Source organism: Buteo buteo, chromosome 9 (genome assembly GCF_964188355.1).
Source record: "Buteo buteo chromosome 9, bButBut1.hap1.1, whole genome shotgun sequence".
Classification (NCBI taxonomy): Eukaryota; Metazoa; Chordata; class Aves; order Accipitriformes; family Accipitridae; genus Buteo; species Buteo buteo.
The window spans coordinates 40446163-40474040 of record NC_134179.1 but is presented as its reverse complement, the minus strand read 5'-3'; the positions used below and the strand labels follow the sequence as shown (position 1 = coordinate 40474040).

Sequence of the window (27878 nt, the reverse complement as noted above, 5' to 3'; positions counted from 1 at the left end):
CTTGCCTTGCCTTCTCCTTTCTTGTTTCCACATTTGATCTTCACCTTTTTTTCCTGAAGAAAAGGCAAGCAGAAGGGAAAGCAGCTCCTTGGCTCCTCGCTTGCTGACAGTCTGTCCCAACAAGCCTTGAAGTGCTGAATACTATGTGCTGCTCTCCAACCATGGGGATAGTGAAAAGACTCTCCCAAATTCAGGGGTATGTGTTGTGAATTTCAAGAGATGTCATTAACATGGCCAGTCTCTTCGGCAAGGAAGCTGAGCCATGTGTGTCTGTTCCCTTCTTAGACTGATTAGCACCTGCCCCCACAGCAGACCCTGCCCCACGTGGGAAGATCTCTCCAGTGGGGGGCATGTTTATATTGATGTAGTTCTCCAGCAGAACACATTTTCCTGACTCGCTTTTGAGCTTTTGTTTGCAAGGGGCTGGAAGATGTGTGTGGAGAAAGTTGGCAGTGTCTTTGCTACCAAGCCAAGTGCCAATTAGGGCTCTGGGAGGTTCCTGCACCATCATGCTCAGGAATGTTCTGAAGCAGTTTAGCAGCTCTCCTTCCTCAGCTGCAACCCTCTATGCAGTCTGCTGGTGACAGCACTGCTGTGGAGAGCTTCAAGATTCCGCTTAAAGAATGATTTGCCACAACCCCCTGCCTCTCTCCTTGCCCTCAGTGTCTCTCCAGAAACTTTCCCCAGGAAACCCACAGCATAGATGGAATTAGGAGGATGAAGTGCACTGTGAGCCTGTTCACCTCATTCTCACTCCTGGTATTCTGTGGGATCATTTTCTACGTGAGCCTTTCCCCCCAAGCACAGCAGCATTCAGAGCAAGAGGAATTCCCTTTCCTCCCCTCCGCAAGTCCTTGTGGGGCTGTTGCCCTCCCAGGGCCTTCCACAGCCCACGCTCCTCAACCAAGCTTGGGAGTGGCCACTCACCCCTTCTGCAGCACGGGCACTGAGGCCAAGAGGGAATTTCTGGGCAGAGGCTCAACAAAACTGGGACTGGTGGCCAGGGGCTCTGGAGGAGTGATGGATGCCTTCCACACCTGCGAGTGACAGTGCCTGAAGGTGGCCCACTGCACTATGTCCCACCCTTCCCTCCTTTGGGAATGGTGAAGGCTTTCCATGTGCCCCATGCACCCCTAACTTCCACAGAGGAACATCCTTTCTCTGGATTGCATGTATCTGGAGTGTCCACAGAGGGATGGACCACACAGTGATGGTTAACAATCATTGTGTTAAGAAACACTGCACAACCATCCCCCAGACCCCCTCCCAGAAACACCCCTGAGCAACATCTCTCTCTTTCGGCATCATGGGAGAGCATCTGTAGGGGAAAGGATGACACAGAGGCATGGACTGGGATGCAGCAGAACTTTAATGAATAAAAAGAGGTATACAAGATTGGTCTGCGTAGAGACCTCAGTTCAGGGCGCACCAGGGGCATAAAGGAGTCTGCACCCCATGGCTGTGGTGGAGATCCTTCCAGGTGTCCATCTGCCTGCCCCACAGAGGCTGCAGGGTCAGCAGCTCTTCCCTAGGCTGGCTTTGTGGTGCTCACAGCCCAGGGGAGCACAAGAGAACAAGGAGACGGGAGGGAAAGGAGAGAGCGGAAGAGGGGAAAGGCAGGCAAGGGCTGTGCTTTCTCAGAGCTGAGGCTGGCCCCGTCCTTTTGCAAGGGGTGCTGGGGTTGCTCAGCCTGTCTGAAAGCAACAAGCCAATGCTCCGTCCCCAGTGCAGTTGCATCTCCTGGGTCCCCGGTGGCCTTGCCCAGGGCCATCGCCAGCAGCTTTAGCAGGGGAGGCACCTCCTGCCACAGTAGCGGCTGCCAAAGCCGGAGAGGCCAAAGCCCCCGGAGGAGATGGGCACTCCCTCAGAGCTGAGGATGCTGCCAACGGCAGCGGAGGTGGAGGATCCCACGGCGGTGTTCTGTGGGAAGGAGCTGAGGATGGGGCCGGGCAGGGTCACCACCACAGCAGGAGGCTCGATGACGACGGTGGAGTCCTGGCACTGCCTGACACAGGGCTCGTTGCAGCTGTTGGCCAGCGGGGTTGGGCCGCAGGGCTGGCATGGCAGGCACTGGTTGTAGCAGGACATGTCTTGGGTCTGGAGGTGTACCTGGGAGAGAGGGAAGGGTGAGGCAGAGCATGAGGGTTGGGTGAGGAGCAGCCTGTCACCCCACCATGAGGGAGGCAAGGCACATGCTGTGTGGGGAGTTGAATGCTGCTCAGAGGAGTGAAAGGAAGAGAAAGGTCTTCAGACTCACCTGATCCTCAAGGAGAAAGAGGTGAAAGAAGTGGATGAAAGACTGGGTATTTGCTCTGGCTTTTATACTGCTCCAGCACCGCCCCAGGTGCGCAGTCATGCTATATACAGGCAGTAATTTTCCAACAGACTCTCTAATTGAAGACATCCCAGCCAATGGCACAGGCTCTTTTCATTTTCCACAGTTCAATGCTTTCATATTGTGATTTATGCCATGGCCATTTCCCTTTGAGTCTCCTTTCAAGTGCTGAGGTGAGACACCCAAGGGTTTTCAGGTCAGGAATGCATCATGATGGGCTGTAGACCTGACCCAGTTGCTGGATAGAGGTCCAGTGGAGGCAAGTACAATGGCCTGAGATTTTCCTGTAAGGTTGTTTGTCACCCTGTTCAAAATAAGGGGTCCAGCATGCTCTGGTGGTCACTGGTCTACTTTCTGGTGAGTGGGCTGCTCTGCTCATTTTGAATCTCCTCCTCCTGATGCACTTGCTTTTGGGACAAATCTGCCAGTCTGTTTTGCTATTTCCTCTCTCTGAGCAATCACTTGGGGTCTCCAGCCAATGCCTTCAGCATATTAGGGTTATTTCTCTGTCCAATCTATGTGCAAACAACATCTGTATAACTTCACATATATGCATCCATGCATATATATGTTTTCCAACTTGTGTGTCCGTAGTCATTCTTGTATCAAAAGAATTTGTTTTCCCTAAAATCTGGGCATATATGCATGCTTAAATATCTGTATACACACAGGTGTGCACGAGCACCTATTTGTGTGTCCCTGCATATGTGTCCTGCTCACGAGGAGATGGGCTGGTCATGGCAGGGGCACTCTCCACTCCTCTGTACAGGAGCACCACAGAGCAGCAGGTTCCACAGGCCAAAAGGAGCCCAGTGGCAGCTGAACAGCAATGGCGTGGACCTGGTGGAGACCTGCCCTGGGCGCTGGCACTGAAACGCAACCCCTGTCTCCTGAGCTGTCCTTTTCATGCTCCTCCAAAGCTTACACTCTGCAACTGCAGATTTCAAAGCCTAGCGAGGACAGTTTCACACCAGTTTGGAAACACAGTTTAATTCAGTGTATCAACATTCAAAGTGTCTTAGCATGACTGTCAGTCACACTTCCTGCCTCTCCAGGTCAGGATATGTCTCCTCCTCCCAGTGTTAAGGAGTTCAGAACAATGGGGTTAGCTTTATGTACAGGGAGAAAAGCCAGGAAATCCTGCCCACCTCATGAAGGGCACTCCTGAGTGAATCTGCTTCTGTTGCAGCGTTAACAGTGTCTGGGATGGGACAGAGGCCCCTTGTGTCCAAGTTAAAGCCATGGGCACCTCTGCAGCTAATTGATGTGACACTGAGTCAGGCAGGGGCTGCGACCTTGAGTCACTACCAAACACAAGGACAGATGACCTAGTGTCACTGTGCTTTGAGAGGAAGGACAGACTGTCTAGGCTGCAAAGGGAGATCCAAACAGCTGATAACTCATTTGGTCTTCAGCCACACAGAGCTTTTATGTCCCACACTGAAATCCTATTCTGCCAGGAACTGCCTGGGAGGGAAGGATTGTCTGATTCATGGCAACATTCCCCAAACGCTGCTGCTATCCTACGAGGAGTGTCAGGAGAAAAACTCTTTCCCTCAGAGACTGTTGGCAGTGAAGGAAGGGCACTGCAGGAGAGGGGCAAATGCTCTCCCTATTGAGAACTGCTTCTACAAGAAACTTCTTTGCGTTTCACTTTGGGGTCTTCCTCTCAAAAACCTTCTTCCTCTCTTCCAACCAGGCTTTCCATATCTCTAATCACTGCACAGTGGTGCTTGCAGATGGGGAATGGGATGTGCAATAGCAGAGACAAATTCTCTACCTGTGACTGAATCCCTTCTTGCCCCATTCTTCCATGGCCCCTGAACACCTCTGGGCATATTTCTGCCCATACCACCTTCGCCTTGACATGGGTAAGAAGCATTGGCTTTGGGCTGCTGAGAGGCTCCAAGAGGCAGGCTCTCACTCTGCTGATTTCATTCCAAAGACATTTTATCCAGTCCCTGAGATATGGAAGTGGGAATCCTGTCACTTCTGGGTGCTACAGCCACTTAGATGTCCCAGGCTGTGTTGCACACCTAGAGAGAGACCAGAGAGGAAAAGAGGCCAAGAAAGGGGGGAAATTTCTCCTCAAACCAAGCAGTATAAGGAGAAAGAGAGCCGAAACCAGGAGCACAGCCCACCAGCCTCAGGAGTGATAACCACTGACTGTCAGAATGAGCTGGGACAGAGGGAGAGAGGACAGAGCAAGTCCTTGAGCATGAGAACCTGTGGGTATACAGCTGAGGACTGCAACACTTGGAGGACCTGGGACCTTCCTGAAAAAAGAGTTGCAAATGACCCCACCGAGGTACCCCAAGCTGGTGTCCCCTGCCTGCATGGGACCTCTTCAGCACTTGAGTTCTGTCCTCAGCTCTGTTGTGTTCCTGCCCTGGAAGTCCTTGGGCCTCTTATTCCACCATTTGGCAGGAGCTTCTCTGGCATAAAGGGCATTTCAGAAATGAGGAAATGAAAAGAAGACAATAAAGGAAACCAAATTAAAAGCTGTGTGATTAGGAAGGGTAGTCTTCATTTAAGATGAGTCTCTGGGAAAATTACTGCCTGTGCAGAGACAGCCTCAGAGCATGGGGTGGTGCAAGAACAGTATAAAAGTAAACCCAAAGCCTTCTTCTCTCATCCACTTCTCTCGCCTTGCTCTCCTTGGGAACCAGGTGAGTCTGCAGCCCTTTTGGCTTCTTATCCTTCGCCAGGCTGAGTTCTCACATCAGTGGACACCTCAGCCGATGCCTGTTCTATCACGCCACAGCAGGACTTGAAGGTCCTTGTCATAGAAGTAGGAAGGAGGCAGAAGGTGTGGCACGGACAGACATTTGGTCTTGGCTGAGGTGTCTCCTGAACAATGGGCTAGGTGGGGACCTCCCTGGGCTTGGCTGCTCTTGGCAGGGCACTTTTGGTCTGAGGGGAAGAAGCCCATGGGTCTCCCTACAGAAGCTCCAGCTCTTTGCCCAGCATGTGCCTTGGTTCTGTCATGGTGGGGTGACAGGATTCTCCTCACCCAACCCTCATGCTCTGCCTCACCCTTCCCTCTCTCCAAGGTACACCTCCGGACCCACGACATGTCCTGCTACAACCAGTGTCTGCCCTGCCAGCCCTGCGGCCCGACCCCACTGGCCAACAGCTGCAATGAGCCCTGTGTCAGGCAGTGCCAGGACTCCACTGTTGTCATCGAGCCCCCTGCTGTGGTGGTGACCCTGCCTGGCCCCATCCTCAGCTCCTTCCCACAGAACACTGCCGTGGGATCCTCCACCTCCGCTGCCGTTGGCAGCATCCTCAGCTCTGAGGGAGTGCCCATCTCCTCTGGGGGCTTTGGCCTCTCCGGCTTTGGCAGCCGCTACTGCAGCAGGAGGTGCCTCCCCTGCTAAAGCTGCTGGCGATGGCCCTGGGCAAGGCCACCGGGGACCCAGGAGATGGAACCGCACTGGGGACGGAGCGTCGGCTTGTTGCTTTCAGACAGGCTGAGCAACGCCAGCACCCCTTGCAAAAGGACGGGGCCAGCCTCAGCTCTGAGAAAGCACAGCCCTTGCCTGCCTTTCCCCTCTTCCGCTCTCTCCTTTCCCTCCCGTCTCCTTGTTCTCTTGTGCTCCCCTGGGCTGTGAGCACCACAAAGCCAGCCTAGGGAAGAGCTGCTGACCCTGCTCCCTCTGTGGGGCAGGCAGATGGACACCTGGAAGGATTTCCGCCGCAGCCATGGGGTGCAGACTCCTTTATGCCCCTGGTGCGCCCTGAACTGAGGCCTCTACGCAGACCAATCTTGTATACCTCTTTTTATTCATTAAAGTTCTGCTGCATCCCAGTCCATGCCTCTGTTTCATCTTTTTCCCCTGCAGATGCTGTCCTGAGATCATAGAATCATAGGATCATTTAGGTTGGAAAAGACCTTCACGATCATCAAGTCCAACAATCATCCATGCCCACTAAACCATGTTCTGAAGTACCTCGTCTACGCGCTTTTTGAATACCTCCAGGGATGGTGACTCAACCACTTCCCTGGGCAGCCTATTCCAATGCCTGACAACCCTCTCAGTAAAGAAATTTTTCCTAATATCCAATGTAAATCTCCCTTGCCACAACTTGAGGCCATTTCCTCTCATCCTATCTCCACCCAGCTGACAGAAGAGACCAGCACCCACCTCACTACAACCTCCCTTCAGGTAGTTGTAGAGAGCTATAAGGTCTCCCCTCAGCCTCCTCTTCTCCAGACTAAACAGCCCCCAGCTCCCTCAGCCGCTACTCATAAGACTTATGCTCCAGGCCCCTCACTAACTTGATTGCCCTTCTCTGGACACGCTCCAGCAATTCAATGTCTTTCCTGTAGTGAGGGACCCAAAACTGAACACAGTACTTGAGGTGCGGCCTCACCAGTGCCAAATACAGGGGAACAATCACCTCCCTGCTCCCGCTGGCCACACTATTTCTGATAGAGGCCAGGATGCCGTTGGCCTTCTTGGCCACCTGGGCACACTGCTGGCTCATATTCAGCCAGCTGTCGACCAGCACCCCCAGGTCTTTCTCTGCCGGGCAGCTTTCCAGCCACTCTTCCCCAAGCCTGTAGCCCTGCACGGGGTCGCCGTGACCCAAGTGCAGGACCCAGCACTTGGCCTTGTTGAACTTCATACAATTGGCCTCGGCCCATCGATCCAGCCTGTCCAGATCTCTCTGTAGAGCCTTCCTACCCTCAAGCAGATCGACCCTGCCTCCCAACTTGGTGTCATCTGCAAACTTGCTGAGGGTGCACTCAATCCCCTCATCCAAATCAATGATAAAGATATTAAACAGAAAGGGGCCCAACACCGAGCCTTGGGGAACACCACTTGTGACCTGCCGTCAACTGGATTTCACCCCATTCACCATAACCCTCTGGGCTCGTCCATCCAGCCAGTTTTTCACCCAGCGAAGAGTACACTTGTCCAAGCCATGAGATGCCAGCTTCTCAAGGAGTATGCCATGAGAGACAGTGTCAAAGGCCTTGCTAAAGTCGAGGTAGATAACATCCACAGCCTTTCCCTCATCCACTAGGCGGGTCACCTGGTCATAGAATATCAGGTTGGTCAAGCAGGATCTGCCTTTTGTAAACCCATGCTGACTGGGCCTGATCCCCTGCTTGTCCTGGACTTGCTGTGTGAGTGCTCTCAAGACAAACCATTCCATAATCTTCCCAGGTACTGAGGTCAGGCTGACAGGCCCGTAGTTCCCCAGATCCTCCCTCCGACCCTTCTTGTAAATGGGAGTCACACTGGCAAGCCTCCAGTCCTCTGGGACCTCCCCTGTTGACCAGGATTGCTGATAGATGATAGAGAGTGGCTTGGCAAGGACCTCTGCCAGTTCCCTCAGTGCTCTTGGATGGATCCCATCTGGTCCCATAGATTTGTGAGTGTCCAGATGGCGTAGTATGTCACTAACTATTTCCTCCTGGATTAAGGGGGTTATATTCTGCTCTTTATCCTCGCCTTCCAGCTCAGGGGGTGGAATACCCTGAGCATAACTGGTCTCCCTGTTAAAGATTGAGGCAAAGAAGGCATTAAGTACCTCAGCCTTTTCCTCATCTCTGTTGGCTACGTTCCCTTCTGTATCAATTAAAGGATAGATATTCTCCTTGGGATTCTTTTTACTGTTAACTTATTTGCAAAAACATTTTTTGTTGTCCCTTACAATAGTGGCCACATTTAGTTCTAGCTGAGCTTTTGCCTTTCTAATTTCCTCTCTGTATGATCTAACGAGAACCCTGTACTCCTCCCAAGTTGCCCGCTCTTTTTCCAGAGATGATAAACTTTTCTTTTTCTCTTGACTCCTAGCAAAAGCTCCCTGTTCAGTCAGGCTGGTTGTTTTCCTCAGCGGTTCCACTTGCAGCACATGGGGATAGCCTGGTCCTGAGCCATTAAGATTTCTTTCTTAAAGAATGTCCATCCCTCCTGGACCCCTTTGCCCTTCAGGACCATCTCCCAAGGGACTCTCTCAACCAGTGCCTTGAAGAGGCCAAAGTTTGCCTTCCGGAAGTCCATAGCGGTGGTTTTGCTGACCACCTTCCTTGCCTCACCAAGAATAGAGAATTCTATCATTTCATGGTCACTAAGCCCAAGACAGCCTCCGACCATCACACCTCCCACCAGTCCTTCCCTGTTTGTAAGCAGTAGATCTAGCAAGGCTCCTGCCCTGGTTGGCTCACCTACCAGCTGTGTCAGGAAGTTATCTTCCACACACTCCAGGAACCTCCTACATTGTTTACTCTCTGCTGTCTTGTATTTCCAGCAGATGTCTGAAGAGTTGAAGTCCCTCATGAGAACAAGGGCACACGATTCTGAGATGCCCAAAGAGAGACCTGTTGCTTAGGGGTGGTTCTGGGAGGGGGGTTTTGGGGATGGTTATGCACTTGTTATTAACACGTTAAGTGAAAGACTGTCATTCCAAAGCAGCTGTTCTTCGGAGACTGGCTGGGCATCAGTCTGCTGGTGCTAGGTGGTGGGTGATTGCCTTTGCATCACTTGGTTTCTTTCTCTTTTTTTCCCTTCCCCACTTAAACTGTCCTGATCTTGACCCCAAAGTTTTTTTGGAGTCCTTCTCTTCCAATTCTTGCCCCATCCCACTCGGACAGCAGACGGAGAAAACAGCTGGTGAGTGCTTAGTGCTGGTTGAGGTCAACGGACCACACAGGCCCATAGGCAGCGCATGTCCTGCTTGCCCTGCTCCTTCGCTGTCTGTGCCCAGGGCTTCCTGGGAAAGTTTCTGGAGACAGGGAGGCAGGGAGAGACTCAGGGCAGGAAGAGAGGCAGTGGGTGTGGGCTGAGCGTCTCGAAGGGCTGTCTGGGAGCTCTCCAAAGCGGTGCGGTGACCAGCAGCAAAGGCTGCAGAAAGACTTGCAGCCGAGAAAGGGGAGCTGCTGAACGGCTGCAGGACACCGCTGGGCAAGATGATACATGTCCACCCAGAGCCCTGATCAGCAGCTAAACTTGGTAGCAAGCGGCCCTGTCTCTCCACACGTGCTTCTACCCCTGGCAAGCAGCAGCCCAAAAGCGGGGCCAGGGGAAGGTGCTCTTGCAGTAACACCATCCAAACGGGTGCGACTCCCAGCACTGCTCAGCGCTCACCTGACAGCGTGTAGAAAGCTGTGTTGAGTTTTGGGCTGAAAAGCAAGGAAGACCTTGAGCAAGTGGAGCGAGTTCAGAGGAGGGTGGCCAGGATGGTGAGAGGGCTTGAGCACTTGGCTGGGGAGGAGAGGCTGAGGGTGCAGGGCTTGCTGAGCGTGGAGAAGAGAATGCTTTGGTGGGAGCCCTAAAATCATCTTTGGAGTAGCTATGGTCATTAGACTGCATCGGGTCATCCTATCCAGCCCCAGATAGGCAGGGAAGTTCAGAAAGCAGAGGGTCAACCTGAGCATGACTAAGCGTCTTCAGTGCAAGCCTCTGTTGAAAATCACGGCACAAGCATCCCCAGCAACCCCCTCCCAGAACCACCCCCGAGCAACATCTCTCTCCCTGGGCATCATGGGACAGTGTCTGCAGGGGAAAGGATGAGACGAAGGCATGGGTTGGGATGCAGCAGAACTTTAATGAGTCAAAAGAGGGAGACGGGGTCGGTCTGGGTGGGAGTCCCAGTACACAGAGCACCAGGGGCAGAAAAGAATCTGTGCCCCATTGCTGTGGTGGAGATCCTTCCAGGTGTCCATCTGCCTGCTCCATAGAGGGAGCAGGGTCAGCAGCTCTTCCCTAGGCTGGCTTTGTGGTGCTCACAGCCCAGGGGAGCACAAGAGAACAAGGAGACGGGAGGGAAAGGAGAGAGCGGAAGAGGGGAAAGGCAGGCAAGGGCTGTGCTTTCTCAGAGCTGAGGCTGGCCCCGTCCTTTTGCAAGGGGTGCTGGGGTTGCTCAGCCTGTCTGAAAGCAACAAGCCGACGCTCCGTCCCCAGTGCGGTTCCATCTCCTGGGTCCCCGGTGGCCTTGCCCAGGGCCATCGCCAGCAGCTTTAGCAGGGGAGGCACCTCCTGCCGCAGTAGCGGCTGCCAAAGCCGGAGAGGCCAAAGCCCCCGGAGGAGATGGGCACTCCCTCAGAGCTGAGGATGCTGCCAACGGCAGCGGAGGTGGAGGATCCCACGGCGGTGTTCTGCGGGAAGGAGCTGAGGATGGGGCCGGGCAGGGTCACCACCACGGGGGAGGGCTGGATGACGACGGTGGAGTCCTGGCACTGCCTGACACAGGGCTCGTTGCAGCTGTTGGCCAGCGGGGTCGGGCCGCAGGGCTGGCAGGGCTGGCAGGGCAGGCACTGGTTGTAGCAGGACATGTCGTGGGTCCGGAGGTGCACCTGGGAGAGAGGGCAGGGGGGAGCAGAGCACAAGGGTTGGGTGAGGAGCAGCCTGTCACCCCACCATGAGGAGACAAGCCACGAGCTGGAGGCAAGAGCCCATAGCTCACCTCAGCCAAGCCCCAGCCTGTCTCCATGCCACACTTTCAGCCCCCTTCCCTCTCCCATGATTAAGTAGCCCCACGACCCAGCATAAGATAGGGTGTGTGCTGAGAAATGCTGGAGGAGGATGCGGAGTAGGAGTTAGGCCTTCGTACTCACCTTTTTCCCAAGGAGATGGAGGCGAGAGGAGTGGATGAGAGAGTGAGGAGAAGGGCCCGCTTTTATACTGCTCCTGCACCGCCCCAGGCCCACAGTCACTGCACGCGGGCAGTAATTTTCCAACAGACTCACCTCCAAAGCAAAATATCCTACCTAATGGCACAGGTGGTGTTTTTGTTTCCGTCAACGCTGCCATTTCATTTCCTCGTTTCTGACTTGCTTGGTCTGCCATGCAGGCTCCTTTCATGTGCCGGCATGAGACTCCCAAGGATATCCCGGGCAGGGCTGCGTCAATTTGGGCGGAAGATGCCTCCCACGTGCTGGAGGGGTCCTGTGCAGGCAGGGGGTGCTGGCTTGGGGCAGTGAAGTGCGATTGTTTGCACCTCCCTTTGCAGGAAGAGGCCCGGCTCTGCCTGCCGCTGCTGTCTGCGTATGCGGGGTTGGTGTTAGCAAAATCAAAGCCCGCCTGGCGTTGAATCAGGCAAAGCACGTGGAGGGCAACAAGAAAGTCTTCTTCCAGGTAGGTCAGCAGCATAGTTAGTAGAAGCACCGCTTAGCAACGACTGAGACATCAGTGCGTTATCACCATTATTGTCATCCTAAATCCAAACCAGAGCACTCTACCAGCTGCCAGGAAGAAAATTAACTTTATTCCAGCCGAAACCAGGACACAATCCGAGAGACCAACTACCAAAATACGGGCTGGGGAAGAGGGCAGTGCAGGGGATTGAAATCTGGCATGGCTGCTGGACTGCAAGGGTTGTGATGAGCAGCACCAAGTCCAGCTGGCAGACACTCACTCCTGGTGCACTGCAGGGGCCCAGCCTGGGGCCAATGACGTTTAAGCCCCTTTATGCAAAGTCCTGCAGTGGGGGAGGAAGAACCTCCTGCACTACTCCAGGCTGGGGCCGATGGGCTGCCAAACAGCTTTGCAGCGGAGGATGTGGGTCCCGGTGGACACCATGAGGCAGGCCTGCACCCTTGCAGAAATGGCATTTGAAAGCATCCTGGGCTGCATTAGGAAGGGGTTTGCCATCAGGTCACGGAAGGTGATCCCTCTTCTCTGCTCAGCAGTGCTGAGACCACAACTGCCGCAAAGAGCGTCGAGTCTGTGCCTCCCCAGGATGAGAGATGCACGGTGTCGTGGTTCAAGCTCAGTCGGTATCAAAGCACCACGAAGCCGCTCGCTCCCTCCTCCCCTGCCGCGGCCCCGGTGGGATGAGGAGAAAATATAAAGAAAAGCTCGCGGGTCGAGACAAGGAGAGGGAGGGATCACTCGCCGCTTACGGTCGCGGGCAAAAGACAGGCTCAACTTGGGGAAGAAACAAAATCAGTTTAATTTACTACAAATCAAACCAAAACAAGGATACTGAGAATCTGTAAACCCAAACCTTAGAACATCTTCCCCCCACCCCTCCCTCCTTCCCGGCTCAGCTCCACTCCCGGTTTTCTCTACGTCCTCCCCCAGCGGCACAGGGGGACGGGGAATGGGCGTTGCGGTCAGTTCGCCACACGTTTGTCTCTGCCGGTCCTTCCCCCGCAGGGGGACGACTCCTCACACTCTTCCCCTGCTCCAGCGTGGGGTCCCTCCCACGGGAGAGAGTGCTTCACAAACTTCTCCAGCGTGAGTCCTTCCACGGGCTGCAGTCCTTCACCAGCTTCTCGGGCATGGGTCCTTTCCGCGGACCGATCTTCAGTCACAGACTGCTGCAGCGCGGGCTTTCCCATGGAGTCACGGCCATCTTCGGGGGCATGCGACTGCTCCAGCGTGGGGTCCTCCACGGGCTGCAAGTGGGCATCTGCTTCCCCGCTCACCTCCACGGGCTGCAGGGGGACAGCCTGCCGTCTCACCACGGGCCGCAGGGCCCTCACCTCCTCCCCCTCCTTCTTCCCTGACCTTGGTATCTGCACAGGGGTTTCTCTCACATTCCAATCTCCTCCCCCACTGTAGGTTCCCCTTCTTAACTATGTTATCCCAGAGGCGCTACCGCCATCACTGATTGGGTCGGCCTTGGTCAGAGGCGGGTCCACCTTGGAGCCGGGGCATCTTCCAGGAGCTTCTCACGGGAGCCAACCCTGCAGCCCCTCCCCCGCTACCAAAACCCTCCACACAAACCCAAAACACACGGCCATACTGGCGCGAGTCCAGCAAAGGGTGACGGAGCCCACAAAGCGACTGGAGCCCCTGAGGCAGGAGGGGCTGTGAGCGGTGGGGTTGTTCACCCTGGAGGAGCGAAGGCCCCGCGGCACGCCTCTTAGCAATGCGTAAAAGAGCTGAGGGGAGAGGGTCAAGAACATCGAGTCAGACTGTCCTATGCGGTGAAGGGGCAAGAGGTGAGAGGCACATATTGAACTATGGGAAATCCCACAAAAACATAAGGAAAGACTTTGTTAGTGTGAGGGTGGTCACGTACTGGATGGGGTTGCCACGGACACGTTGTGGCTTCTCCATCGTTGTAGGGATGCTGAGCTTGACAGGACTTGGCCCTGAGCATCCTCCAAAGGCTGACCGTGCTCTGAGCAGGGGCGGTTGGACTAGACGATCTCCAGAGGTCCCTTCCAACCTCAGGGATCCTGCGATTCTGTCATGGGCAGAAGACGGGTGCCCCGAAGAGGGAAGAACTGGTTGGGAACATTGGAATCAAGGGCAGGCGTGGTTGTCACACCGGAGAAACAGTGGAGTTCACGACCTGACCCGACGGCAGGGAGGAAAGCGAGTAGCAGAGTACAGCCCCTGGACTTCAGGCACGCTGACTTTGGCCTAGTCAGGCAGCTGGTAGGTCGGATGCCGCGGAGGCAGCTGTGAAGCACAAAAGAGCTCAGAAGAGCTGGCAGTGCCTTAGGCACCTCATGGTCCAAGCGCAAGTATGGTCCAGCCCGGTGCACAGGAAAACAAACAGATGTCTCGGCAGACCAGCTCTGGCTAAGTGGGGTACTCAAGGCAGAGCACCAACGTCAAAAGGCAGCATCCTGGAGTGGTAAGGAGGGACGAGCTGCAAAGGAGGAATTTGGACATAATTCCTAGGCATGTTGGGATGCTGTTAGGAAAGTCAAAGCTCAGCGTGCCTTGAGTCTTGCAAGGGGCATGAAGAGCAACAGGCAGCAAGCATCAAGAGCAAGATCGACCCCTGCAAGAGTAGCCGAAGAGTGACGGAGGAAGAAGCGGGCCCGCTGCTGACTGGGGTGGCTGATTTCCTGAAGAGTGGACAGAGAGCAGTCTGGGGGGCGCCCATGCCTTCTCTCTGTCACTCTTTACGTACAAGTTCTCCCGGGCCGATGTGCCCTCTGAAAGAGTTGAAGGAAGGAGGCGCGGCCCTCCCAGCAGTGGCTGGGCTTCAAATCAAGGACTGCCTGAGAAGAGTCAACCCATACAAGCCAGGTGACGTGCTCCAGGGCAGCAGTGCTGCAAGGGGAGCCGTAGACCAGCTGGAGGACGGGGCCACAGGAGCCTCATGGCACTCAGGAAGGTCAGATGGCAAGTCCTGCACCGGGAAGGGAAGAACCTCTTGCCTAAGTACGGACGGGGGACTGAACTATGCTACGATCTTAGAGCCCTTGAACCTCCTCTGGGCAGATGTGCCGCCAGGGTCAGCCTTGGGGAGAGGCGTGGAGGGTGGACGGACAGGCCTCATCTTCCTGGCCAAAGAGACTGGGCTGTGGCGAGGAGCTCTCCGGAATGCTCCGTGGAGGGAAAGAAAGGGTTGCCGAAAACATGTCCCCAGCGGCTGGGACTCATCCCTGGGTCCCAGGCAATATATGTCCTCTCATGGCATTGGTGCTTCAGCATGCCTTCTTTCCCATGCCCCACAGGCCTCCTCAGCTTGCAGCACCGCTGGAGATGTAGGGAAACTTCCCCCAGTTCCCCAGCGAGCGAGGGCTGGCAGGACCCCGCAGTGCTATGGGCCTGGGGATGCTCAGGGAGGGGATGTGCTCAGAAGGGCCCTGGGTGCAAAACCAGCTCTCGACTACATCAAGGAGGTGATGCACTTCCCTGCCCTGCAGCCACGGAGGAGCTGGGACGCGCCCCAGGAGGGCAAGGGAATGCCTTCAGTAGCCAAGCTTCCTGGGATAGACTCTCCCTACCCATGGCGAGTCACGCTCTAATTTTGGGTTGGCCGTGTGTCAGCCTCTTGGCGTGAGGCCAAGCCGGGAGCGCGTGCTGTCTGCGGGCCGTGTCCCATGCAGGGCTGAATTCCCCTGCAGCCAGGGCGGTTCCATCCCTGCCCCAGGAAAACCATGTCCGAGCACTGGGCTTGTGCCCAAGTACACAGCTCCAGGGAGACCCAAGGGCCATTGCCCTCAGCATGACCTTCTTGCCAGCGCTCCCACAGCTTGGGGGTGGTCGCAGGATGGCCAGCGTGTTTTGGAAAAGTGGCCAGGCCTTTGTGTCTCCTGCAGGTCAGTGTCCAAAGCGTGCGACCAAAGTGCATGGTGGAGAGTGGGAGGAACGAGGCGCTGTCCTGAGCCCCAACACACCCCTTTGTTAGTGAGGACGGACCCGACTCCACAGGGCTTGTTGAGGAATCGGGTGGTGCGGGAGGGCAAAGCTTTCCTTCCGCAAGCCTGCTGACGGCGCTGGGGGGGGACCCCCAGAGGCTGCCACGAGAGGGGACGACTTTGCCAAACAAACTGTCAAATGTCTCCCCAGAAGGAGAAGCTTTCCTTGGGTGAAGGCACTTGAAAACAGTAGGGCAGCCCACCTGCCAATCGGGTCAATGACCAGTGACTGCTGGAGCGAGCGTGGAGGCAGTCAGGGTGGGAGAAGGATGCGGCATGTCCTCAGTCACAGGAGCCTTTGGGCACCCAGAGGAGGACTGCATTGGCGGAGGGATATGCGCACATGCAAGGAGGGTTGTAAACGAGCTCACCAGATTTCCCCAGACCGATGTCCCCTGTCGGCATGGACCCTTCCAGCACTCGGGGGCACATCTTCTGCCTGTACTGCTGTGTTCCTGCCCAGGAGATCCTTGGGCCTCTCATCCTGGTATTTGACAGGAGCCTCTGTGGCCTCATGGGCGTGTCAGAAATGAGGAAGCGAAATGGCAGCGTTGACGGAAAGCAAAACACAACCTGTGCCATTAGGTAGGATATTTTGCTTTGGAGGTGAATCTGTTGGAAAATTACTGCCCGCGCGCAGTGACTGTGAGCCTGGGGCGGTGCAGGAGCAGTATAAAAGTGGGCCCTTCTCCTCTCTCTCTCATCCGCTCCTGTCGCCTCCATCTCCTTGGGAACAAGGTGAGTCTGGAGCCCTTTCTCCTCCTCGTCGTCCTCCACCTCTGTCATTTCTCAGCACATACCTGCCTCTTTGTCCCGCGCTGGGTCTTAGAGCTGCTTGCCATGGGAGAGGGAAGGGGGCAGAAGTTACGGGATGGAGAGCAGTTGGGGTCTTGGCTGGGGTGTCTATTGAGCCATGGGCTAGGCGGGGACCTCCCTGGGCTTAGTGGCTCCTGGCAGGGCTCTTTTGGGATGAGGGGAAGGAGAAACCCGCGAACATCTCTACAGCGCCTCTGGCTCTTGCCTGAGTTTTGGCTCCCTTGTGGTGGGGTGACAGGCTGCTCCTCACCCAACCCTTGTGCTCTGCTCCCCGCTGCCCTCTCTCCCAGGTGCACCTCCGGACCCACGACATGTCCTGCTACAGCCAGTGCCTGCCCTGCCAGCCCTGCGGCCCGACCCCGCTGGCCAACAGCTGCAACGAGCCCTGTGTCAGGCAGTGCCAGGACTCCACCGTCGTCATCCAGCCCTCCCCCGTGGTGGTGACCCTGCCCGGCCCCATCCTCAGCTCCTTCCCGCAGAACACCGCCGTGGGATCCTCCACCTCCGCTGCCGTTGGCAGCATCCTCAGCTCTGAGGGAGTGCCCATCTCCTCCGGGGGCTTTGGCCTCTCCGGTTTTGGCAGCCGCTACTGCGGCAGGAGGTGCCTCCCCTGCTAAAGCTGCTGGCGATGGCCCTGGGCAAGGCCACCGGGGACCCAGGAGATGGAACCGCACTGGGGACGGAGCGTCGGCTTGTTGCTTTCAGACAGGCTGAGCAACGCCAGCACCCCTTGCAAAAGGACGGGGCCAGCCTCAGCTCTGAGAAAGCACAGCCCTTGCCTGCCTTTCCCCTCTTCCGCTCTCTCCTTTCCCTCCCGTCTCCTTGTTCCCTTGTGCTCCCCTGGGCTGTGAGCACCACAAAGCCAGCCTAGGGAAGAGCTGCTGACCCTGCTCCCTCTGTGGGGCAGGCAGATGGACACCTGGAAGGATCTCCACCACAGCCATGGGGCACAGATTCTTTTCTGCCCCTGGTGCTCTGTGTACTGGGACTCCCACCCAGACCGACCCCGTCTCCCTCTTTTGACTCATTAAAGTTCTGCTGCATCCCAACCCATGCCTTCGTCTCATCCTTTCCCCTGCAGACACTGTCCCATGATGCCCAGGGAGAGAGATGTTGCTCGGGGGTGGTTCTGGGAGGGGGTTGCTGGGGATGCTTGTGCCGTGATTTTCAACAGAGGCTTGCACTGAAGACGCTTAGTCATGCTCAGGTTGACCCTCTGCTTTCTGAATTTCCCTGCCTATCTGGGGCTGGATAGGATGACCCGATGCAGTCTAATGACCATGGCTACTCCAAAGATGATTTTAGGGCTCCCACCAAAGCATTCTCTTCTCCACGCTCAGCAAGCCCTGCACCCTCAGCCTCTCCTCCCCAGCCAAGTGCTCAAGCCCTCTCACCATCCTGGCCACCCTCCTCTGAACTCGCTCCACTTGCTCAAGGTCTTCCTTGCTTTTCAGCCCAAAACTCAACACAGCTTTCTACATGCCGTCTGGAGAGCGCTGAGCAGTGCTGGGAGTCGCACCCGTTTGGATGGTGTTACTGCAAGAGCACCTTCCCCTGGCCCCGCTTTTGGGCTGCTGCTTGCCAGGGGTAGAAGCACGTGTGGAGAGACAGGGCCGCTTGCTACCAAGTTTAGCTGCTGATCAGGGCTCTGGGTGGACATGTATCATCTTGCCCAGCGGTGTCCTGCAGCCGTTCAGCAGCTCCCCTTTCTCGGCTGCAAGTCTTTCTGCAGCCTTTGCTGCTGGTCACCGCACCGCTTTGGAGAGCTCCCAGACAGCCCTTCGAGACGCTCAGCCCACACCCGCTCCCTCTCTTCCTGCCCTGAGTCTCTCCCTGCCTCCCTGTCTCCAGAAACTTTCCCAGGAAGCCCTGGGCACAGACAGCAAAGGAGCAGGGCAAGCAGGACATGCGCTGCCTATGGGCCTGTGTGGTCCGTTGACCTCAACCAGCACTAAGCACTCACCAGCTGTTTTCTCCGTCTGCTGTCCGAGTGGGATGGGGCAAGAACTGGAAGAGAAGGACTCCAAAAAAACCTTGGGGTCAAGATCAGGACAGTTTAAGTGGGGAAGGGAAAAAAAGAGAAAGAAACCAAGTGATGCAAAGGCGATCACCCACCACCTAGCACCAGCAGACTGATGCCCAGCCAGTCTGCAAAGGACAGCTACTTTGGAAAGACTGCCCGCAGTTTCATTGCTGAGCATGATGTTATATGGCATGGAGTAGCCCTTTGGTCAATTCAGATCAGCTGTCCTGGCTGTGTCCCCTCTCGGCTGCTTGCCCACCACTAGCCTTCCCTGCAGGGGTGCAGACTAGGAAAGAGGGATGGCCTTGAAGCTGTGCAAGCACTGCAGTGTTATCTGCACTGGTTTACCCTTACATTTAAAACAGAGCACCACAGAGGCTGCTATGAAGAAAATTACCTCCATCGCAGCCAGCGCCAGTACGGCCTGGTTCCCCCATTCCCTCTCCTATTGTCCTCTGGGGCCATTTTTGTACTCGAGCCTCCTCCCCCGGAACAGTGGCAGCCAGGCCAAGAGGAATTGCCGCCCCTCGTCTCGCCTCTCTTCTTCTCCCCTCTTGTCCGCTTCCCAGGAGCCTGTGGGGCTGCTGCCCTCCCAGCGCCTTCCACAGCCCAGGCTCCTCAGCTGAGGTCAAGCAGTGTCCATGTGCCCCTTCCGCAGCACGTGCCCCGAGGCCAAGAGGACACGTCTGGGCAGAGGCTCAGCAAAGCCGGGCCTGATGGCCAGGGGCTCTGGTGGAGTCATGGATGCCTTCCTCACCTGCAACTGGCAGTGCCCCAAGGGCACTTTGGCTGCATCCAAGGAGTTCTAGTCAACAGCTCAATCTCCAAGTGGAAACCAGCAACGAGTGGTGTCCTTCAGGGGTCTGTACCGGGACCCATACTATTTCATACCTTCATCAGTGACATAGATAGCGGGACTGAGTGCACCCTCAGCAAGTTTGTGCGTGACACCAAGCTGAGGGGTGCAACTGTTACGCTGGAGGGGAGGCATGCAATCCAGAGGGATCTTGACATGCGTGAGGAATGGTCCCATGTGAAACTCAGGAACTTCAACAAGGCCAAGTGCAAGGGCCTGCGCCTGCGTTGGGGCAATCCCCTGTATCAACTCTATCAATACGGACTGAAGGATGAATGGTTGAGAGCAGCCCCGCAGAGGAGGACTCTGGGGGGAGTCATGGACATGAGTCATGGACATGAGCCAGCAATGGGCGCTTGCAGCCCAGAAAGCCACTCGTGGCCTGGGCTGCACAAAAAGAAGTGTGGCCAAGCAGGCTGAGGGTGGAGATTCTCTGCTTCTAGTCTGCTCTCGTTAGACCCCACCTGGAGCAATGCACCCAGCCTGGGGTCCCCAGTACAAAAAAGACAGGGACCTCTTAGAGCAGCTCCAGAGATGGACTGCAAAAATGGTAAGGGGGCTCTAGGACCCCTCTTGTGAAGAAAGGCTGAGGGAGTTGGGGCTGCTCAGCCCGGAGCAGAGAAGGCTATGGGGAGACCTTATTGCAGCCTCTCCAGATATAAAGGGGACTCGCAAGAAATTCGGAGAGGGACTTTTTATCAAGGTCTCTAGCGATAGGACAAGGAGCAACAGTTTTAAACTGAAATAGGGTAGATGTAGATTGGACAAAAGGAAGAATTTGATGATGATGAAGGTGGTGAGACACTGGAAAAGGTTGCCCACAGAATGATGGGATGCCCCATCGTTGGAAGTATTCAAAGATGGGTTCAACGGAACTGTGAGTAGCGTGATCTAGTGACAGATGTCCCTGCCCATGGCAGCGGGGTTCGACTGGATGATCTTTCAAGGTCTCTTCCAACCACTACCATTCTCTGATTCTATGGTAAGATGGTTCTACGATGAGGCAGCGCACTGCACTGTGTCCCTCCCTTTGAGAATGCGAAGGTTAGGATGGGTTCTCCTGGGCTCTCCTGGGAAGCTAGTGCGTACGTCTTGTCAAAACCACGTTCCCTCCTGACTACTTGCATCACAGCGTTGAGTTTACTGAGGAAAAACAAAAGGTGTGCACGACAAAGTCGACGGTAGTCACTGAACTATGTTGGGTAATTCTATCCCGGTCCAAAGAGGCAGTAAAATTTAGAAACTAGAGCATCAGCTGCTGCATGAGCAAGCATACTCGATGCAAGCCTCTGTTGACAATCAGTGCGAAACCATCCCCAACAACCCCCTCCCAGAACCACTCCTGAGCAACAGCTCTCCGCCTGGCCATCTTGGGAGAGCATCTGCAGGGGAAAGGATGACACGGAGGCAGGGGCTGTGATGCAGAAGAACTTTAATGAGTCAAAAGAGGGAAACGAGGTCGATCCAAGCGGAGGCCTCAGTGCAGGGAGCAGCTTTAGCAGGGGAGGCACCTTGTGCGGCAGTAGCGGCTGCCAAAGCCGGAGAGGCCAAAGCCCCCGGAGGAGATGGGCACTCCCTCAGAGCTGAGGATGCTGCCAACGGCAGCGGAGGTGGAGGATCCCACGGCGGTGTTCTGCGGGAAGGAGCTGAGGATGGGGCCGGGCAGGGTCACCACCACGGGGGAGGGCTGGATGACGACGGTGGAGTCCTGGCACTGCCTGACACAGGGCTCGTTGCAGCTGTTGGCCAGCGGGGTCGGGCCGCAGGGCTGGCAGGGCTGGCAGGGCAGGCACTGGTTGTAGCAGGACATGTCGTGGGTCCGGAGGTGCACCTGGGAGAGAGGGCAGGGGGGAGCAGAGCACAAGGGTTGGGTGAGGAGCAGCCTGTCACCCCACCATGAGGAGACAAGGCACGAGCTGGAGGCAAGAGCCCATAGCTCACCTCAGCCAAGCCCCAGCCTGTCTCCATGCCACACTTTCAGCCCCCTTCCCTCTCCCATGATTAAGTAGCCCCACGACCCAGCATAAGATAGGGTGTGTGCTGAGAAATGCTGGAGGAGGATGCGGAGTAGGAGTTAGGCCTTCGTACTCACCTTTTTCCCAAGGAGATGGAGGCGAGAGGAGTGGATGAGAGAGTGAGGAGAAGGGCCCGCTTTTATACTGCTCCTGCACCGCCCCAGGCCCACAGTCACTGCACGCGGGCAGTAATTTTCCAACAGACTCACCTCCAAAGCAAAATATCCTACCTAATGGCACAGGTGGTGTTTTTGTTTCCGTCAACGCTGCCATTTCATTTCCTCGTTTCTGACTTGCTTGGTCTGCCATGCAGGCTCCTTTCATGTGCCGGCATGAGACTCCCAAGGATATCCCGGGCAGGGCTGCATCAATTTGGGCGGAAGATGCCTCCCACGTGCTGGAGGGGTCCTGTGCAGGCAGGGGATGCTGGCTTGGGGCAGTGAAGTGCGATTGTTTGCACCTCCCTTTGCAGGAAGAGGCCCGGCTCTGCCTGCCGCTGCTGTCTGCGTATGCGGGGTTGGTGTTAGCAAAATCAAAGCCCGCCTGGCGTTGAATCAGGCAAAGCACGTGGAGGGCAACAAGAAAGTCTTCTTCCAGGTAGGTCAGCAGCATAGTTAGTAGAAGCACCGCTTAGCAACGACTGAGACATCAGTGCGTTATCACCATTATTGTCATCCTAAATCCAAACCAGAGCACTCTACCAGCTGCCAGGAAGAAAATTAACTTTATTCCAGCCGAAACCAGGACACAATCCGAGAGACCAACTACCAAAATACGGGCTGGGGAAGAGGGCAGTGCAGGGGATTGAAATCTGGCATGGCTGCTGGACTGCAAGGGTTGTGATGAGCAGCACCAAGTCCAGCTGGCAGACACTCACTCCTGGTGCACTGCAGGGGCCCAGCCTGGGGCCAATGACGTTTAAGCCCCTTTATGCAAAGTCCTGCAGTGGGGGAGGAAGAACCTCCTGCACTACTCCAGGCTGGGGCCGATGGGCTGCCAAACAGCTTTGCAGCGGAGGATGTGGGTCCCGGTGGACACCATGAGGCAGGCCTGCACCCTTGCAGAAATGGCATTTGAAAGCATCCTGGGCTGCATTAGGAAGGGGTTTGCCATCAGGTCACGGAAGGTGATCCCTCTTCTCTGCTCAGCAGTGCTGAGACCACAACTGCCGCAAAGAGCGTCGAGTCTGTGCCTCCCCAGGATGAGAGATGCACGGTGTCGTGGTTCAAGCTCAGTCGGTATCAAAGCACCACGAAGCCGCTCGCTCCCTCCTCCCCTGCCGCGGCCCCGGTGGGATGAGGAGAAAATATAAAGAAAAGCTCGCGGGTCGAGACAAGGAGAGGGAGGGATCACTCGCCGCTTACGGTCGCGGGCAAAAGACAGGCTCAACTTGGGGAAGAAACAAAATCAGTTTAATTTACTACAAATCAAACCAAAACAAGGATACTGAGAATCTGTAAACCCAAACCTTAGAACATCTTCCCCCCACCCCTCCCTCCTTCCCGGCTCAGCTCCACTCCCGGTTTTCTCTACGTCCTCCCCCAGCGGCACAGGGGGACGGGGAATGGGCGTTGCGGTCAGTTCGCCACACGTTTGTCTCTGCCGGTCCTTCCCCCGCAGGGGGACGACTCCTCACACTCTTCCCCTGCTCCAGCGTGGGGTCCCTCCCACGGGAGAGAGTGCTTCACAAACTTCTCCAGCGTGAGTCCTTCCACGGGCTGCAGTCCTTCACCAGCTTCTCGGGCATGGGTCCTTTCCGCGGACCGATCTTCAGTCACAGACTGCTGCAGCGCGGGCTTTCCCATGGAGTCACGGCCATCTTCGGGGGCATGTGACTGCTCCAGCGTGGGGTCCTCCACGGGCTGCAAGTGGGCATCTGCTTCCCCGCTCACCTCCACGGGCTGCAGGGGGACAGCCTGCCGTCTCACCACGGGCCGCAGGGCCCTCACCTCCTCCCCCTCCTTCTTCCCTGACCTTGGTATCTGCACAGGGGTTTCTCTCACATTCCAATCTCCTCCCCCACTGTAGGTTCCCCTTCTTAACTATGTTATCCCAGAGGCGCTACTGCCATCACTGATTGGGTCGGCCTTGGTCAGAGGCGGGTCCACCTTGGAGCTGGGGCATCTTCCAGGAGCTTCTCACGGGAGCCAACCCTGCAGCCCCTCCCCCGCTACCAAAACCCTCCACACAAACCCAAAACACACGGCCATACTGGCGCGAGTCCAGCAAAGGGTGACGGAGCCCACAAAGCGACTGGAGCCCCTGAGGCAGGAGGGGCTGTGAGCGGTGGGGTTGTTCACCCTGGAGGAGCGAAGGCCCCGCGGCACGCCTCTTAGCAATGCGTAAAAGAGCTGAGGGGAGAGGGTCAAGAACATCGAGTCAGACTGTCCTATGCGGTGAAGGGGCAAGAGGTGAGAGGCACATATTGAACTATGGGAAATCCCACAAAAACATAAGGAAAGACTTTGTTAGTGTGAGGGTGGTCACGTACTGGATGGGGTTGCCACGGACACGTTGTGGCTTCTCCATCGTTGTAGGGATGCTGAGCTTGACAGGACTTGGCCCTGAGCATCCTCCAAAGGCTGACCGTGCTCTGAGCAGGGGCGGTTGGACTAGACGATCTCCAGAGGTCCCTTCCAACCTCAGGGATCCTGCGATTCTGTCATGGGCAGAAGACGGGTGCCCCGAAGAGGGAAGAACTGGTTGGGAACATTGGAATCAAGGGCAGGCGTGGTTGTCACACCGGAGAAACAGTGGAGTTCACGACCTGACCCGACGGCAGGGAGGAAAGCGAGTAGCAGAGTACAGCCCCTGGACTTCAGGCACGCTGACTTTGGCCTAGTCAGGCAGCTGGTAGGTCGGATGCCGCGGAGGCAGCTGTGAAGCACAAAAGAGCTCAGAAGAGCTGGCAGTGCCTTAGGCACCTCATGGTCCAAGCGCAAGTATGGTCCAGCCCGGTGCACAGGAAAACAAACAGATGTCTCGGCAGACCAGCTCTGGCTAAGTGGGGTACTCAAGGCAGAGCACCAACGTCAAAAGGCAGCATCCTGGAGTGGTAAGGAGGGACGAGCTGCAAAGGAGGAATTTGGACATAATTCCTAGGCATGTTGGGATGCTGTTAGGAAAGTCAAAGCTCAGCGTGCCTTGAGTCTTGCAAGGGGCATGAAGAGCAACAGGCAGCAAGCATCAAGAGCAAGATCGACCCCTGCAAGAGTAGCCGAAGAGTGACGGAGGAAGAAGCGGGCCCGCTGCTGACTGGGGTGGCTGATTTCCTGAAGAGTGGACAGAGAGCAGTCTGGGGGGCGCCCATGCCTTCTCTCTGTCACTCTTTACGTACAAGTTCTCCCGGGCCGATGTGCCCTCTGAAAGAGTTGAAGGAAGGAGGCGCGGCCCTCCCAGCAGTGGCTGGGCTTCAAATCAAGGACTGCCTGAGAAGAGTCAACCCATACAAGCCAGGTGACGTGCTCCAGGGCAGCAGTGCTGCAAGGGGAGCCGTAGACCAGCTGGAGGACGGGGCCACAGGAGCCTCATGGCACTCAGGAAGGTCAGATGGCAAGTCCTGCACCGGGAAGGGAAGAACCTCTTGCCTAAGTACGGACGGGGGACTGAACTATGCTACGATCTTAGAGCCCTTGAACCTCCTCTGGGCAGATGTGCCGCCAGGGTCAGCCTTGGGGAGAGGCGTGGAGGGTGGACGGACAGGCCTCATCTTCCTGGCCAAAGAGACTGGGCTGTGGCGAGGAGCTCTCCGGAATGCTCCGTGGAGGGAAAGAAAGGGTTGCCGAAAACATCGGACTCATCCCTGGGTCCCAGGCAATATATGTCCTCTCATGGCATTGGTGCTTCAGCATGCCTTCTTTCCCATGCCCCACAGGCCTCCTCAGCTTGCAGCACCGCTGGAGATGTAGGGAAACTTCCCCCAGTTCCCCAGCGAGCGAGGGCTGGCAGGACCCCGCAGTGCTATGGGCCTGGGGATGCTCAGGGAGGGGATGTGCTCAGAAGGGCCCTGGGTGCAAAACCAGCTCTCGACTACATCAAGGAGGTGATGCACTTCCCTGCCCTGCAGCCACGGAGGAGCTGGGACGCGCCCCAGGAGGGCAAGGGAATGCCTTCAGTAGCCAAGCTTCCTGGGATAGACTCTCCCTACCCATGGCGAGTCACGCTCTAATTTTGGGTTGGCCGTGTGTCAGCCTCTTGGCGTGAGGCCAAGCCGGGAGCGCGTGCTGTCTGCGAGCCGTGTCCCATGCAGGGCTGAATTCCCCTGCAGCCAGGGCGGTTCCATCCCTGCCCCAGGAAAACCATGTCCGAGCACTGGGCTTGTGCCCAAGTACACAGCTCCAGGGAGACCCAAGGGCCATTGCCCTCAGCATGACCTTCTTGCCAGCGCTCCCACAGCTTGGGGGTGGTCGCAGGATGGCCAGCGTGTTTTGGAAAAGTGGCCAGGCCTTTGTGTCTCCTGCAGGTCAGTGTCCAAAGCGTGCGACCAAAGTGCATGGTGGAGAGTGGGAGGAACGAGGCGCTGTCCTGAGCCCCAACACACCCCTTTGTTAGTGAGGACGGACCCGACTCCACAGGGCTTGCTGAGGAATCGGGTGGTGCGGGAGGGCAAAGCTTTCCTTCCGCAAGCCTGCTGACGGCGCTGGGGGGGGACCCCCAGAGGCTGCCACGAGAGGGGACGACTTTGCCAAACAAACTGTCAAATGTCTCCCCAGAAGGAGAAGCTTTCCTTGGGTGAAGGCACTTGAAAACAGTAGGGCAGCCCACCTGCCAATCGGGTCAATGACCAGTGACTGCTGGAGCGAGCGTGGAGGCAGTCAGGGTGGGAGAAGGATGCGGCATGTCCTCAGTCACAGGAGCCTTTGGGCACCCAGAGGAGGACTGCATTGGCGGAGGGATATGCGCACATGCAAGGAGGGTTGTAAACGAGCTCACCAGATTTCCCCAGACCGATGTCCCCTGTCGGCATGGACCCTTCCAGCACTCGGGGGCACATCTTCTGCCTGTACTGCTGTGTTCCTGCCCAGGAGATCCTTGGGCCTCTCATCCTGGTATTTGACAGGAGCCTCTGTGGCCTCATGGGCGTGTCAGAAATGAGGAAGCGAAATGGCAGCGTTGACGGAAAGCAAAACACAACCTGTGCCATTAGGTAGGATATTTTGCTTTGGAGGTGAATCTGTTGGAAAATTACTGCCCGCGCGCAGTGACTGTGAGCCTGGGGCGGTGCAGGAGCAGTATAAAAGTGGGCCCTTCTCCTCTCTCTCTCATCCGCTCCTGTCGCCTCCATCTCCTTGGGAACAAGGTGAGTCTGGAGCCCTTTCTCCTCCTCGTCGTCCTCCACCTCTGTCATTTCTCAGCACATACCTGCCTCTTTGTCCCGCGCTGGGTCTTAGAGCTGCTTGCCATGGGAGAGGGAAGGGGGCAGAAGTTACGGGATGGAGAGCAGTTGGGGTCTTGGCTGGGGTGTCTATTGAGCCATGGGCTAGGCGGGGACCTCCCTGGGCTTAGTGGCTCCTGGCAGGGCTCTTTTGGGATGAGGGGAAGGAGAAACCCGCGGACATCTCTACAGCGCCTCTGGCTCTCACCTCCACTGTGAGATTTGGCTCCCTTGTGGCGGGGTGACAGGCTGCTCCTCACCCAACCCTTGTGCTCTGCTCCCCCCTGCCCTCTCTCCCAGGTGCACCTCCGGACCCACGACATGTCCTGCTACAACCAGTGCCTGCCCTGCCAGCCCTGCGGCCCGACCCCGCTGGCCAACAGCTGCAACGAGCCCTGTGTCAGGCAGTGCCAGGACTCCACCGTCGTCATCCAGCCCTCCTCTGTGGTGGTGACCCTGCCCGGCCCCATCCTCAGCTCCTTCCCGCAGAACACCGCCGTGGGATCCTCCACCTCCGCTGCCGTTGGCAGCATCCTCAGCTCTGAGGGAGTGCCCATCTCCTCCGGGGGCTTTGGCCTCTCCGGCTTTGGCAGCCGCTACTGCGGCAGGAGGTGCCTCCCCTGCTAAAGCTGCTGGCGATGGCCCTGGGCAAGGCCACCGGGGACCCAGGAGATGGAACCGCACTGGGGACGGAGCGTCGGCTTGTTGCTTTCAGACAGGCTGAGCAACGCCAGCACCCCTTGCAAAAGGACGGGGCCAGCCTCAGCTCTGAGAAAGCACAGCCCTTGCCTGCCTTTCCCCTCTTCCGCTCTCTCCTTTCCCTCCCGTCTCCTTGTTCCCTTGTGCTCCCCTGGGCTGTGAGCACCGCAAAGCCAGCCTAGGGAAGAGCTGCTGACCCTGCTCCCTCTGTGGGGCAGGCAGATGGACACCTGGAAGGATCTCCACCACAGCCATGGGGTGCAGACTCTTATATGCCCCTGGTGCTCTGTGTACTGGGACCCCCACCCAGACCGACCCTGTCTCCCTCTTGTGACTCATTAAAGTTCTGCTGCATCCCATCCCATGCCTCTGTGTCATCTTCTCCCCTGAAAAGTCTCTCCCATGATGCCCAGGGAGAGAGATGTTGCTCGGGGGTGCTGCTGGGAAGGGGTTCTTGAGGATGGTTGTGCAGTGACAAAGGCTTGCCTTGAATATGCATAGTCATGCACCAGTTCACCCTCCCCTCCCTTTGGGAATGGTGAAGGCTCCCCATGTGCCTAATGCACCCCAAGTTTCCCCAGGGCAACACTCTCCTCACCATTGCTGTTTCAGTTTTCACAGAGGGAAGGACCATGCAGAGCCGGTTAAAAATCTTTCTTGTGGTGGGTTAACATTGTCTTGCCCACAGATTGGT

The 27878-nt window shown here is 56.5% G+C and overlaps 6 protein-coding genes across 6 annotated transcripts; 3 read left to right on the top strand and 3 right to left on the bottom strand.

The window, feature by feature from the left end:
• Window positions 1-1351: 1351 nt before the first annotated feature.
• On the bottom strand, window positions 1352-2356 carry LOC142035039 (feather beta keratin-like). Its single transcript, XM_075036857.1, has 2 exons — window positions 2258-2356; window positions 1352-2109 (listed from the first exon to the last, which is right to left on the bottom strand). The coding sequence occupies exons 1-2, from the start codon at window positions 2354-2356 to the stop codon at window positions 1783-1785; spliced, it is 426 nt and encodes a 141-aa protein (XP_074892958.1). The 3' UTR covers window positions 1352-1782.
• Window positions 2357-4801: 2445 nt separating this feature from the next.
• LOC142035037 (feather beta keratin-like) lies at window positions 4802-6146 on the top strand. The gene is made up of 2 exons (XM_075036856.1): window positions 4802-5004; window positions 5389-6146. Exons 1-2 carry the CDS (start codon window positions 4918-4920, stop codon window positions 5713-5715), a joined length of 414 nt encoding a protein of 137 aa, XP_074892957.1. The 5' UTR covers window positions 4802-4917; the 3' UTR covers window positions 5716-6146.
• Window positions 6147-9878: 3732 nt separating this feature from the next.
• LOC142035036 (feather keratin 1-like) lies at window positions 9879-10936 on the bottom strand. The gene is made up of 2 exons (XM_075036855.1): window positions 10905-10936; window positions 9879-10643 (listed from the first exon to the last, which is right to left on the bottom strand). The coding sequence occupies exon 2, from the start codon at window positions 10620-10622 to the stop codon at window positions 10308-10310; it is 315 nt and encodes a 104-aa protein (XP_074892956.1). The 5' UTR covers window positions 10623-10643; window positions 10905-10936; the 3' UTR covers window positions 9879-10307.
• Window positions 10937-15804: 4868 nt separating this feature from the next.
• On the top strand, window positions 15805-17266 carry LOC142034898 (feather keratin 1-like). The gene is made up of 3 exons (XM_075036723.1): window positions 15805-15888; window positions 15987-16139; window positions 16508-17266. The coding sequence occupies exons 1-3, from the start codon at window positions 15805-15807 to the stop codon at window positions 16832-16834; spliced, it is 564 nt and encodes a 187-aa protein (XP_074892824.1). The 3' UTR covers window positions 16835-17266.
• Window positions 17267-20521: 3255 nt separating this feature from the next.
• On the bottom strand, window positions 20522-21220 carry LOC142034596 (feather keratin 1-like). Its single transcript, XM_075036137.1, has 2 exons — window positions 21189-21220; window positions 20522-20927 (listed from the first exon to the last, which is right to left on the bottom strand). The coding sequence occupies exon 2, from the start codon at window positions 20904-20906 to the stop codon at window positions 20592-20594; it is 315 nt and encodes a 104-aa protein (XP_074892238.1). The 5' UTR covers window positions 20907-20927; window positions 21189-21220; the 3' UTR covers window positions 20522-20591.
• A 5160-nt stretch (window positions 21221-26380) lies between these two features.
• LOC142034598 (feather keratin 1-like) lies at window positions 26381-27537 on the top strand. The gene is made up of 2 exons (XM_075036139.1): window positions 26381-26410; window positions 26786-27537. The coding sequence occupies exon 2, from the start codon at window positions 26807-26809 to the stop codon at window positions 27110-27112; it is 306 nt and encodes a 101-aa protein (XP_074892240.1). The 5' UTR covers window positions 26381-26410; window positions 26786-26806; the 3' UTR covers window positions 27113-27537.
• Window positions 27538-27878: the final 341 nt, after the last annotated feature.

Bases quoted from the DNA above. Each gene is read 5' to 3' on its own strand.
- LOC142035039 (XM_075036857.1), bottom strand. From the start codon at position 2,356: ATGACTGCGCACCTGGGGCGGTGCTGGAGCAGTATAAAAGCCAGAGCA. The intron at 2,110-2,257 runs GTGAGTCTGAAG...CCTCTCTCCCAG, and splicing joins TCTTTCTCCTTGAGGATCAG to GTACACCTCCAGACCCAAGA.
- LOC142035037 (XM_075036856.1), top strand. From the start codon at position 4,918: ATGGGGTGGTGCAAGAACAGTATAAAAGTAAACCCAAAGCCTTCTTCT. The intron at 5,005-5,388 runs GTGAGTCTGCAG...CCTCTCTCCAAG, and splicing joins TTGCTCTCCTTGGGAACCAG to GTACACCTCCGGACCCACGA.
- LOC142035036 (XM_075036855.1), bottom strand. From the start codon at position 10,622: ATGTCCTGCTACAACCAGTGCCTGCCCTGCCAGCCCTGCCAGCCCTGC.
- LOC142034898 (XM_075036723.1), top strand. From the start codon at position 15,805: ATGGACCCTTCCAGCACTCGGGGGCACATCTTCTGCCTGTACTGCTGT. The intron at 15,889-15,986 runs GTATTTGACAGG...CTGTGCCATTAG, and splicing joins TCCTTGGGCCTCTCATCCTG to GTAGGATATTTTGCTTTGGA. The intron at 16,140-16,507 runs GTGAGTCTGGAG...CCTCTCTCCCAG, and splicing joins TCCATCTCCTTGGGAACAAG to GTGCACCTCCGGACCCACGA.
- LOC142034596 (XM_075036137.1), bottom strand. From the start codon at position 20,906: ATGTCCTGCTACAACCAGTGCCTGCCCTGCCAGCCCTGCCAGCCCTGC.
- LOC142034598 (XM_075036139.1), top strand. From the start codon at position 26,807: ATGTCCTGCTACAACCAGTGCCTGCCCTGCCAGCCCTGCGGCCCGACC.